The sequence below is a fragment of the Lampris incognitus genome, chromosome 12 (genome assembly GCF_029633865.1).
Source record: "Lampris incognitus isolate fLamInc1 chromosome 12, fLamInc1.hap2, whole genome shotgun sequence".
NCBI classification, from domain to species: domain Eukaryota; kingdom Metazoa; phylum Chordata; class Actinopteri; order Lampriformes; family Lampridae; genus Lampris; species Lampris incognitus.
The window spans coordinates 51,017,939-51,029,786 of record NC_079222.1 but is presented as its reverse complement, the minus strand read 5'-3'; the positions used below and the strand labels follow the sequence as shown (position 1 = coordinate 51,029,786).

General features: G+C 48.6%; 1 protein-coding gene across 1 annotated transcript; it reads left to right on the top strand.

Moving 5' to 3' along the window:
- Positions 1-942: 942 nt before the first annotated feature.
- On the top strand, positions 943-11,176 carry acads (acyl-CoA dehydrogenase short chain). Its single transcript, XM_056291008.1, has 10 exons — positions 943-1,031; positions 2,226-2,386; positions 4,860-5,009; positions 5,104-5,215; positions 8,331-8,482; positions 9,045-9,215; positions 9,972-10,109; positions 10,361-10,456; positions 10,533-10,589; positions 10,710-11,176. Exons 1-10 carry the CDS (start codon positions 1,004-1,006, stop codon positions 10,860-10,862), a joined length of 1,218 nt encoding a protein of 405 aa, XP_056146983.1. The 5' UTR covers positions 943-1,003; the 3' UTR covers positions 10,863-11,176.
- Positions 11,177-11,848: the final 672 nt, after the last annotated feature.

The following is an 11,848-nucleotide window of genomic DNA, read 5'->3' as shown; positions in this document are numbered from 1 at the left end:
GGGTTAGAGCTGTTAATTAGGAACTAACGTGTCTTATTATCAGTTTACATTAGTGAAAATGTAAGGCATTTGTTTACAAATGTACATTTACATGATAGCTTTTTTTTCAAATGATGGGCTAATGATATTTATATTTATTTGTGCATTGTTTCACACGTGAACCACGTGGTCCTCAGCTCCGTCCGAACCGCTGCTTTTGCGTGACAGTGCAGTAGAAAAGTATCCACCCAAACACGTGCTCATTAACAAATATATTTCCATCTGAAAATCCTATTCATTAAAATCCCCCAAATCCGACTAATTTGAGATTTGTGAATATTCCCAAGTGATACAAACAAGGATATTGTGCATAAATATGACAATATATTTGTACAAAGTGTTTTAGTTTATTTACATCGCAAGATATCATTATAGGTACAACCACTTATTTTCTTGCTCGGTGCGGGATTCGATACGACGTGTACTGCACAACAAGGCGACGTCACTAACCGCTCGGCTAAAGGGTCAGACTGATTAGCTAGGGACTAACGGGTCTCATTAGCAGTTTACATAGGTACAGATTTACTGAACGACATTTTTTACAAACCACAAGGCAAGTCAACCGTGGTGTGAGTAAGACAAAACAAACCTAAACAAACGAAGAGGAAAAACATCCACAATCAAAATTCTTAAAAAACAAAAGTGAATTAAAATGTATAACTCAGACAATGCCACACAAACAACAGAGCTAAGATGATGGATTCACATAATTTGGTCTTCAGTATGAGTGCAGGGTTGATAGGTCAGGGTGTGTTTAGCAGACAGTCGGAATCCATCAGAAAACGCGCGGAAAGTGGGCGGGGCTCAGCGAGTACCGGAAATGACACGACGCATAAATTGGCGCGTCATTGTGAACCTGTTTAAACCCCGTGCCTCCGTTCTGAAAGGTGATTGGTCACGTGTGTTTGATAGCCTTCGGTAGCTTCAGCTGCTGCCCGAGACGGTCCAGAAGAGCCGGACAGCAATGGCGGCAATTTTCAAAGCAAGGAAAGGTCAGTAGCGCTAAAAGTCCGGACTGCTGTAAACGTTTTGAGAGGAAACGTGCTTGGCTGAGCCGTGCGTGACCACACGGAGCAGTAGTACACATGCTGGCTTAGCTTAGCGTGCTTGTTGTATGTTCCGGATGTCTTCTGGAAACGCAAACCTCCACACTTGCTTCTGTCCATGATCGACAAGGAAAGCAAAGACATAGTTCCGGTAGCGAGGCAGCGCAGAGCCCAGCGAAGGACGACGCTCATGACGACTGTTAGTGGAGGACAAGATGAGTAGCTAGCTGCTACCTAGCTATACCCCGGCTAGCTGCTACCTAGCTATACCCCGGCTAGTTAGCTGATACCTAGCTATACCCCGGCTAGCTGCTACCTAGCTATACCCCGGCTAGTTAGCTGATACCTAGCTATACCCCGGCTAGCTGATACCTAGCTACACCCCGGCTAGCTGATACCTAGCTATACCCCGGCTAGCTGCTACCTAGCTTGCTGCTCACTGTCGCCGCAGTCCGTCGTCTTGCTCTTCTCCCCGTGAGAAGCGGCACCCCGAGTTATAGTGCACGTAATAGTTGTGTTTAGCCATGTAATAGTTGTGTGGCTGTCATTGTGTTTAGCTACGTAATAGTTGTGTGGCTGTCATTGTGTTTAGCTATGTAATAGTTGTGTGGCTGTCATTGTGTTTAGCTACGTAATAGTTGTGTGGCTGTCGTTGTGTTTAGCCATGTAATAGTTGTGTGGCTGTCATTGTGTTTAGCTACGTAATAGTTGTGTGGCTTTCATTGTGTTTAGCTGTGTAATAGTTGTGTGGCTGACGCTGTCGTTGTGTTTAGCTCGTTTCTTCTCTGAGAAATAGCTCTTGGTGTTTGTTTATGTGGAGTGTGGATGGCGTGACCTTTCACCCAGATAGAGCTAGCTAACCGACCCCCGCAGCTGACCTAAGAACGTTACGTAACACAATAAAGTGCCAATAATGTTCTGCTGAACTACTGAGTGAAACACAAAATGACTCAAACTGTTATTCGTAACGTTTCGGTGATGGCCGTTTTCCACAGCCTCAGCTGAGGAATGGGTAGGCGGTCCAGATGAGGGAAGATCATTACCGCAGTATTGTATTTATTAAGGATTGGTAGTAAGTCACAGTGGCACCTGCGGATGCTGTAACACGTTGTGCTGTGTGTGTTGGTTTCTGCCCCGTAGCCTTCGGGCTGTGCCTGGGTGGCTGCCGAGGTCTGGCTCAGCTGGCGGAGCTGCCGGAGATGCATCAGATGTTAAGACAGACGTGCAGAGACTATGCTGACAGAGAGATAGCCCCTATTGCTGCTAAACTGGACAAGGAGCATTACTTTCCAGCCAAACAGGTACACACACACACACACACACACACACACACACACACACACACACACACACACACACACACACACACTTGCTGGTTGTCCATGGTGCCCGATGATGACCATCTTCTTCTATTTGTGGGTCCTTTGAGGACTCAGATAGCAGAAGATACCTGCGCAGCAGAGATGGGTTTTAAAGTGGCATGGGGGGTGGGGCGCTTCTCCCAACGCCACATGACTTGATTGTAGAGGAGATGGTTCCGATGACAAGGGGGTCCCTAGACGACCGGCACCTCCACACAACTGCAGGGGGCTGCCGGAAATCCAGTTTTTCGGAAACAGCCTCGAAGCGTGCCGCCACAGCTTGCTTTTCTGTTGGGGTGAGCTCCCTTAGCCTTATGTCTTCCAGACTCACCCACAAGGCAGCGGGGCAGTGGTTGATAGGTGCCAGGGCCTGCACACCATATCTCTGGGGCCCACTGCTGCTCCGAGATCCCCTGCCAAGTTAGCCTGGGGCCGCAAGACCCCAGTTACCACGTGTGGCCACGGGGAGGCCTGGCAGGAGTCTTGGTGAAGGAGAGGCTATGTACTGGCAAGGGAAGGCTTACACGCTAGGATGCTTCCCTATTGGCCACAGAGGCTAGCCAGCGGCAGCAAGCTAAGGGCAGGAAGGACACAAGCGGGTTGGAAGAACACATGCACCTTCCCTCCAACTACACACTGCTGCACTAGACGCATCACAACACCCTGTGTGTATGTACACACACACTCACACACACACACACACACACACACACACACGCTGCAGAGTGAGACTTGCCACAGAAGAAACCAGCCTCTAACTTCTTCTAGACGACGACCCGCTCTGTTCATGTCAAAGAGGTTTAAGGATTTTCAAATGATCACATATCAAAACCTCTCTGGAGACCACGTGGTCTACAATCAACTCTGAGGATTTTTGTGTGTGGCTTTTCCACATCGCTGTGGGACATGACTGCTGTGTCTGACCCAGATGTGGTTTAAATAAGACGGGTTTATTTACACCAATACCAAACTGAATGCAGGTCCTGGTCTTGTGTTATGTGAAAAAACAACAACAACTAATAAACAGGGATGCACGATGACGTCACTACGTATCGGTATCGTCCGATAAAAGCTGTAAAAGGAAATATCGGCATTGGCCCGAAATGCCCATATGACAGGCCGATAGATGGCGCTTTAATTATGCGCACACGATGTGAAGTAATGACCGGGCACAGGGCGGCGTGTTGTGTTGTGTTGTGTTGTGTTGTGTTGTGTTGTGTGTGTGTGTGTGTGTGTGTGTGTGTGTGTGTGTGTGTGTGTGTGTGCATGCGCGCATGCCAGCCGTGTCTTCTGGAGAGTTTTCGGAGGTTTCAAGTAGGCTACTTTGGAAAATGGGTAAGTTAATTGGCAAATGATTTAACTGGTACTGAATTAATTTACTAGCTCATTTTAACCACAGGATCATGGATACACATTGGTTTGGTTGATGTAGTATTTTAATGTGCAGCGATACAAATCTCACAAGCTTGCACTGCTGCGACGCATTGCCTCGGGCACGATGAGGGGTTTATTTCCATCATGTTAAACAGCTTGGACTCGTCCGTTGGAGGGTGCGCAGACAAAAAATAGACCAGCCACGTAAGAACAGACGTCAGCACCACGATGGCCCCGTGGGTAAATGAGGCTTCCATGATCAGGGTAGCAGCTTCAGTCCAGTCCACTACAGGAGAGACGTGATGGTCTCTGCAACTAGGTGGGAAAAATATGTGCATATTTTTCATATTTTCCTGAGCCGGAAAGCAAAACTCTCAGTTTACCAGTCAGTCTTCCTTCCAGCCCTCACCTATGGTCATGAGCTTTGGGTAGTGACCGAAAGGGTGAGATGGCGTACACAAGCAGCTGAAATGAGTTTCCTCCGTTGGGTGTCTGGGCTCAGCCTTAGAGATAGGGTGAGGAGCTCGGACATCCGGAGGGAGCTCGGAGTAGAGCCGCTGCTCCTTCGTGTTGAAAAGAGCCAGTTGAGGTGGTTCGGGCATCTGATCAGGATGCCTCCTGGGCACCTTCCTTTGGAGGTTTACTGGACATGGCCAACTGGGAGGAGACCCCGGGGTAGACCCAGAACCCGCTGGAGGGACTACATGTCCATCCGGCCTGGGAATGCCTTGGGATCCTCAGGAGGAGCTGGAGGCCGTTGCTGGGGAGAGGGACGTCTGGAGTGCCCTACTTAGCTTGTTGCCACCGCGACCTGACCCCGGAGAAGCAGCTGATGATGAGATGAGATGAGATGAAGATAATCGGCCAAAATGAGTTGGAAAATATCAGCATATCGGATACCGGCAAAAGAATCCAATATCGTGCATCCCTACTGATAAAAGATTCTGTGATAGGCTCATAATGTTTTACCTATTGGACTGTTCCTGCAACCCAGTGACCAGAAATCTCTAATCTTACGCTTTCTTGTATTTTTTCTGAGATTCAAGAATTGGGTTCCATGGGTGTCATGGCCGTAGAGGTGCCGGAGGAGCTCGGCGGGGCAGGCCTGGACTATCTTGCATACAGTCTGGCTGTGGAGGAGATAAGTAGAGGCTGTGCCAGCACTGGCGTGGTGGTCTCGGTTAACAATGTGTGTTTACTTCCATTACTCAGGAGATATGGATGGAGAGGCAGCTGTGCAGGTGTGCAGGTGTGCTGTGTTAATGTGTGATTCTTCTCTGCAGTCTCTTTACATTGGACCAATACTGAAGTTCGGCACAGAAGAACAGAAAAGACAGTGGATCACCCCCTTCACCACTGGCGAGAAAGTGGGTTGTTTTGCACTTAGTGAGCCAGGTATTCAGACCCCCCATACACACACACACACACACACACACACACACACACACACACACAGCTGTAGTCACACAGGCATGGCAGACCTGACCTGAACTTCTCTGGATATTACCTGGTGGCGCTGTGTGTGTGCATGTCTGAAGTAAACGGAGTGGACATTAATTGGACTTGACCCACCCAGCCCCCTAGTGGTACAAGGTGTGTGTACTGTCCCCTGAGCCCATGTTAGAGTAGAGGCGGTCATTGTCTGGAGTATTCACAGCGAGCAAGGTGGCTGTGTTGACGGTGTTTCTGTCATGCGAATGGCACCAAACCACGCCACTCGTTTCTTTCTTTGGTTTCCACTCTTTCGGTGATGTTGCAGTTATGTCCAAATACATGTGGTATTGATCCATCCATCCATTATCCAAACCGCTTACCCTGCTCTCAGGGTGGCGGGGATGTTGGAGCCTATCCCAGCAGACACTGGGAGGCAGGCAGGGAGACACCCTGGACAGGCCGCATGTCCATCACAGGGCTGTAGTGTTGATAGCGATGCAAAAACAGTCATCATTACAGCCGAGTCAGTAGCCTCGTCCGTCACCTCCATCCTATCCTGCCTCCTGCACGCTCTGCCCAGGCACCACCCCTCGCCTAAACCAAACGCAGTATTTTCCGTAGATGAGAACGCGTCTGACAGGAAGTATCTCCTGTTGGGTTACTGAGCATTAGACGCCCAAACATGTCCGGAGTTCATATGAGAAGACAGCTACACACATGACTTTACACTGCATTTACCCCCCCCCCCTTTTCTCCCTAATTGTATCCGGCCAGTTACCCCACTCTTCTGAGCCGACTAGGTCTCTGCTCCACCCCCCCTGCTGATCCGGGGGGGGGGGGGCTACAGACTACCACATGCCTCCTCCCATACATGTGGAGTCACCAGCCGCTTATTTTCACCTGACAGTGAGGAGTTTCATCAGGGGGATGTAGCGCATGGGAGGATCACGCTATTCCCCCCAGTCCCCCCCCCCCGAACAGGTGCCCTGACCGACCAGAGGAGGCGCTAGTGCAGCGACCAGGACACATACCCACATACGGCTTCCCACCCGCAGACACGGCCAATTGTGTCTGTAGGGACCCCTGAACAAGCCAGAGGAAACACAGGGATTCGAACCGCCGATCCCCATGTTGATAGGAAAGGGAATAGACCGCCACGCCACCCGGACACCCTACACTGCATTTACTTTGTGTTGATTCAGCTGTCACTCAGGGTCATGAGCAGGAAGTGACATGACCCTGATGATTGTGTTTTAAGTTAACGATGTTTCTCAAAACTGGCCCATAAGTTTCTGGTTGTTGTTGAAATTAAAACAGACTAAAAGAGGGACATGTGGGTGGAGATATGTGGCTGGAGATACGTGGGTGAAGATATGTGGATGAAAATATGTGGGTGACACTGTGGGTGAAGATATGTGGGTGGAGATATGCGGGTGCAGATATGTGGGTGAGGATATGTGGGTGAAGATATGTGGGTGAAGATCGGTGGCTGAAGATATGTGGATGAAAATATGTGGGTGACACTGTGTGGGTGAAGATATGTGGATGAAAATATGTGGGTGAAGATAGGTGGGTGAAGATATGTGGGTGGAGATATATGGGTGAAGATAGGTGGGTGAAGATATGTGGGTGGAGATATGTGGGTGGACATATGTGGGTGGAGATATGTGGGTGAGGATAGGTGGGTGAAGATATGTGAGTGGAGATATGTGGGTGAGGATATGTGGGTGGAGATAGGTGGGTGAGGATATGTGGGTGAAAATATGTGGTTGACACTAGGTGAAGATATGTGGGTGAGGATATGTGGGTGGAAATATGTGGGTGACACTGTGTGGGTGAAGATATGTGGGTGTGGATAGGTGTGGAGATATGTGGGTGAAGATAGGTGGGCGAGGATATGTGGGTGAAGATATGTGGGTGAAGATAGGTGGGTGAGGATATGTGGGTGAAAATATATGGATGAAGATATGTGGGTGACACTGTGGGTGAAGATATGTGGGTGGAGATATTTGGGTGAGGATATGTGGGTGGAGATATGTGTGTGAAGATATGTGGGTGGAGATAGGTGGGCGGAGATATATGGGTGAAGATATGTGGGTGATTATAGGTGTGTGAGGATATTTGGGTGAATATATGTGGGTGGAGATATGTGGGTGAGGATATGTGGGTGGAGATATGTGGGTGGAGATGTGGGTTGAGACGTGGGTGAAGATATGTTGGTGAAGATAGGTGGCTCAGGATATGTGGGTGAAGATATGTGGGTGACACCGGATGAAGATATGTGGTGGAGATATTAGGGTGAGGATATGTGGGTGGAGATAGGTGGGTGAGGATATGTGGGTGGAGATAGGTGGGTGAGGATATGTGGGGGAAGATATGTGGGTGAAGTTACGTGGGTGAAGATATGCGGATGGAGATATGTGGGTGGAGATAGGTGGGTGAGGATATGTGGGTGGAGATAGGTGGGTGAGGATATGTGGGTGGAGATATTAGGGTGAGGATATGTGGGTGAGGATATGTGAGTGGAGATAGGTGGGTGAGGATATCTGGGGGAAGATATGTGGGTGAAGATATGCAGATGGAGATAGGTAGGTGGAGATATGTGGGTGAAGTTACGTGGGTGAAGATATGCGGGTGGAGATATGTGGGTGGAGTTAGGTGGGTGGAGTGGGGTGGGTGAAGATATGTGGGTGGAGTTAGGTGGGTAGAGATAGGTGGGTGCGGATATGTGGGTGGAGATAGGTGGGTGAAGATATGTGGGTGAAGTCCTCAGGCAGATCAAGTATCAACAGTGAGGCGGTCCTCCTTATGCGAATACAGTTCCATTTGGACCAACACACGTCTATAAAGCAGAAGTAGATCCAGAGTGCTGCTGGAGTGGGTGAGATATTCATCACAGACCAGATCTGATGGACCATGACAAGTTTTCTTAGTCACACAAACACTAAATCCTTGTGTGATGATTTGTGTATTAATTCTGACACTTCGAGGGTTTATAACACCTACGAAGAAGATCCTTTACGAGTCCCTTTCTTTAAAAGAAACAAACAGAATGCGACTGTAATGTTGTTGCTAGGTAACGGCAGTGATGCTGGTGCCGCGTCCACGCTGGCGTGTCAGCAGGGGGATGAGTGGGTGCTAAATGGAACCAAAGCCTGGATCACGAACAGCTGGGACGCCTCCGCCACCATCGTGTTCGCCACCACTGACAAGAGCCTGAAACACAAGGTACGACACAGCGAGGGTCAGCCGTGTCAAAGTTTACATCACGTTAAATTGGACATCAAATTAACAGTGTTAAAGTTTAACCACGGTGGCGCAGTGGGTAGCGCTCTCGCCTCACAGCAAGAAGGTCCTGGGTTCAAACCCCGGGGTTGTCCAACCTTGGGGGTCATCCCAGGTCGTCCTCGGTGTGGAGTTTTGCATGTTCTCCCCGTGTCTGCGGTGGGGTTTCTCCGGGTGCCCCCACCATCAGAAAGACATGCGTGTTAGGGTTAATACTCCTGTCTGTGCCCCTGAGCAAGGCGTGGCAAGACGAGCTGGAGTTGGTCCGCGGGCGCTGCACGGCGGCTAGCCGCTGCTGCTAGCTACACAGCTAGCATGGCTTCCATGCAGAGCGTAGCTTCCCCATGGGGGTCACAAAGTATCTCGCATCAAAGCAAAACGCTGTGCCCGTGTGAAGTGTAAAGTGCAGGTTGTGTTACTGAGTAACATTGTAACAGTTCTCCTCTTACCTCACCTCTTGTCTTCCCTCCTCACCCATCCCCCGCTTTGTCTCTCACCTGTGTAGGGGATAAGTGCCTTTCTGATCCCCATGCCTCACCCAGGTCTTTCCCTGGGTAAGAAAGAAGATAAACTGGGCATCCGGGCCTCATCCACTGCCAACATTATCCTGGAGGACTGCAGGATACCCCTGAGCAACATGCTAGGCCCTCGCGGAGCTGGATTCAAAATAGCCATGGTATTTTTTAGTCACAGTATTACACACAATGTTGTTAAGAAATTGGCTTTTTTTTGTGTGGCTTTTTTACTCCCTTTTTCTCCCCAATTGTACTTGGCCAATTACTCCACTCTTCTGAGCTGTCCGGGTCGCTGCTCCACCCCCCTCTGCCGATCCGGGGAGGGCTGCAGACTACCACATGCCTCCTCCCATACATGTGGAGTCACCAGCCGCTTCTTTTCAGCCGACAGTGAGGAGTTTCACCAGGGGGACGTAGCGCATGGGAGGGTCACACTATTCCCCCCAGTTCCCCCTCCCCACTGAGCAGTACCGGCTAACCAGAGGAGGCGCTAGTGCAGTGACCAGGGCACATACCCACATCCAGCAGACACCCGCAGACATGGCCAATTGTGAACATCAAGTTAACATCAAATTAACATTGTGTTAAAGGGGCCCCCGAACAAGCCAGAGGTAACGGGGATTCGAACGAGATCTCTGAGATGTACACACTTGGTCAGAGAGCAGGGTCAGCCAGGAGTGGCACTCTTTCAACAAGTAGGGGTCTGTTCTCTTGGTCCTGGACTTAAACATGACCTAGTTCTTAAAGACGACGGACACGTCAGTTGTTGCGAGAATTGAACCGATAAAGTTTTTAAGTATTTAGTCTTTGTGAATCGTACCTGACAGCACAATTATTCTACTTTTTGCTCCTTGCAAAATATCCCTGTCAAACATCACACATGACGCATTTCATTAATGCCGCTGCCGCCAACGCAGCAAACCCTGGACAGCGGGCGGATAGGCATTGCAGCCCAGGCTCTCGGTATCGCACAGGCTGCTCTGGATTGTGCTGCAGACTACGCACACAAGCGCACTGCATTTGGAGCTCCTATTGGCAAGATGCAAGCCATACAGGTGTGTGTAAGAACAACCACATGTCATCTAGAATCCCAAAACTGGTTTAGAAGGATTTGAACATCAAATTGTAATAGTAGATTGGTGTAAAGCACCCATAACCTGCTACTTCTACCATACACTTAACACACATGTGTTTGACAAAATGTCTAGAAGGCTAACATGTAGTTGTATATATGTATCAACAACTATGACTGATCTACACCGTGTGATGCAAGTCAAGTTGTTGTGAACAGCTTTTGTGTCTCTAGTTCAAACTGGCTGATATGTCTCTGGCTCTTGAGAGCGCCCGTCTGCTCACCTGGAAGGCTGCACTTCTACGGGATGCCAAAAAACCCTTCACAAAGGTATACAACTATGTGGTTAAAATTGATCAGACAAGTTTTATAGCCTGCCTCATCCTCCACTCTTTTTCTCCTGCAGGAAGCAGCCATGGCTAAACTTGCAGCATCCGAGGCTGCTACGTTCTGCGCACACCAGGTAAAATAATACTCCAGTACATATATTTAATCTTAACAAATATAAAAACAAAGTGAGCCCTTCCAATATCTTTGTTTCTCATTTTGTCTTTTTGTTGTTGTTTTTTTACCCACCCATAAGTCCATCCAAATCCTGGGGGGAATGGGTTATGTGACGGACATGCCAGCAGAGAGACATTACCGAGATGCACGGATCACAGAGATTTATGAAGGTACCAGTGAGATCCAAAGACTGGTCATCGCTGCTCAGCTTCTGAAGGAATACCAACCATAGCTGCAGCCTTTATGCTTTCAATAAATGATGGCTCTGATCACGGACCCGGCATTGTACTGCTCCACCTGACGTCATAACCTCACTATGATGCTCATGTTGACTGAAGTTTGAGCATATCAGATGTATGCCCACTGACTCGTTTCGCTTCTGGTCCACAAGAATGACATGACAGTTTCGAATAATATGAGCCAAATTATAATAATGTAATAATAAACATTTTATTTAAAGGCGCCTTTCATGACCCTCGGGTCACCTTACACCAAATACAATAAAACAAAGCAAATCAGTAAAACCCATTATTGCAGTCAACAAAAAACACATGATAACGGAGTCCAGTAAGCGGATGTGTCAGGGAATGGAGTTCAGGTCAAGTCAATTTTATTTGTATAGCCCAATATCACAAATTTGCCTCAGGGGGCTTTACAGCAACACAACATCCTGTCCTTAGACCCTCACATCGGATAAGGAACAACTCTCTAAAAAACCCTTTAACAGGGAGAAAAAATAGGAAGAAACCCCAGGGAGAGCCCCAGAGTTTGGATGTAGCATAGGAGAAAGCCCTGTCACCCATTGTGCTGAGGTTGATGGCTGGTAGTGCCAATAGACTTGCTGGTGGAGACCGCAGGGAGTGAGATGGGGTGTAAATCTGACAGAGGTCTGTGACATAAGCAGGGGATAGATTATGAAGAGCTTTGAATGTTAATTTTTAAAATGAATCTGCTGTGACACAGAAGCCAGTGTAATTGAGTCAGCAGGGGAGAGACATGGTCAGTGGACTTTAAACATGTGATAATCCATGCTGCAGAATTCTGGATGAGTTGAAGTCGGTGAATAAGTTTGTTGGGTTTTCCTGCCAGGGTCGCGTTGCAATACTCATTGTGTGATGTGACCAAAGCATTGACTAAGGCTTCCGTGGATTCTTGTGTTAAAGCAGGGCCTAGTCTGGAGATGTTTCGCAGATGGAAAAGGGCAGCCTGGGAGACATT

Coding starts and splice junctions, on each gene's coding strand:
- acads (XM_056291008.1), top strand. CDS start 1,004: ATGGCGGCAATTTTCAAAGCAAGGAAAG. Junction 5,216..8,330: donor TTTTGCACTTAGTGAGCCAG/GTATTCAGACCC, acceptor TGTTGTTGCTAG/GTAACGGCAGTGATGCTGGT. Junction 9,216..9,971: donor CTGGATTCAAAATAGCCATG/GTATTTTTTAGT, acceptor CCGCCAACGCAG/CAAACCCTGGACAGCGGGCG.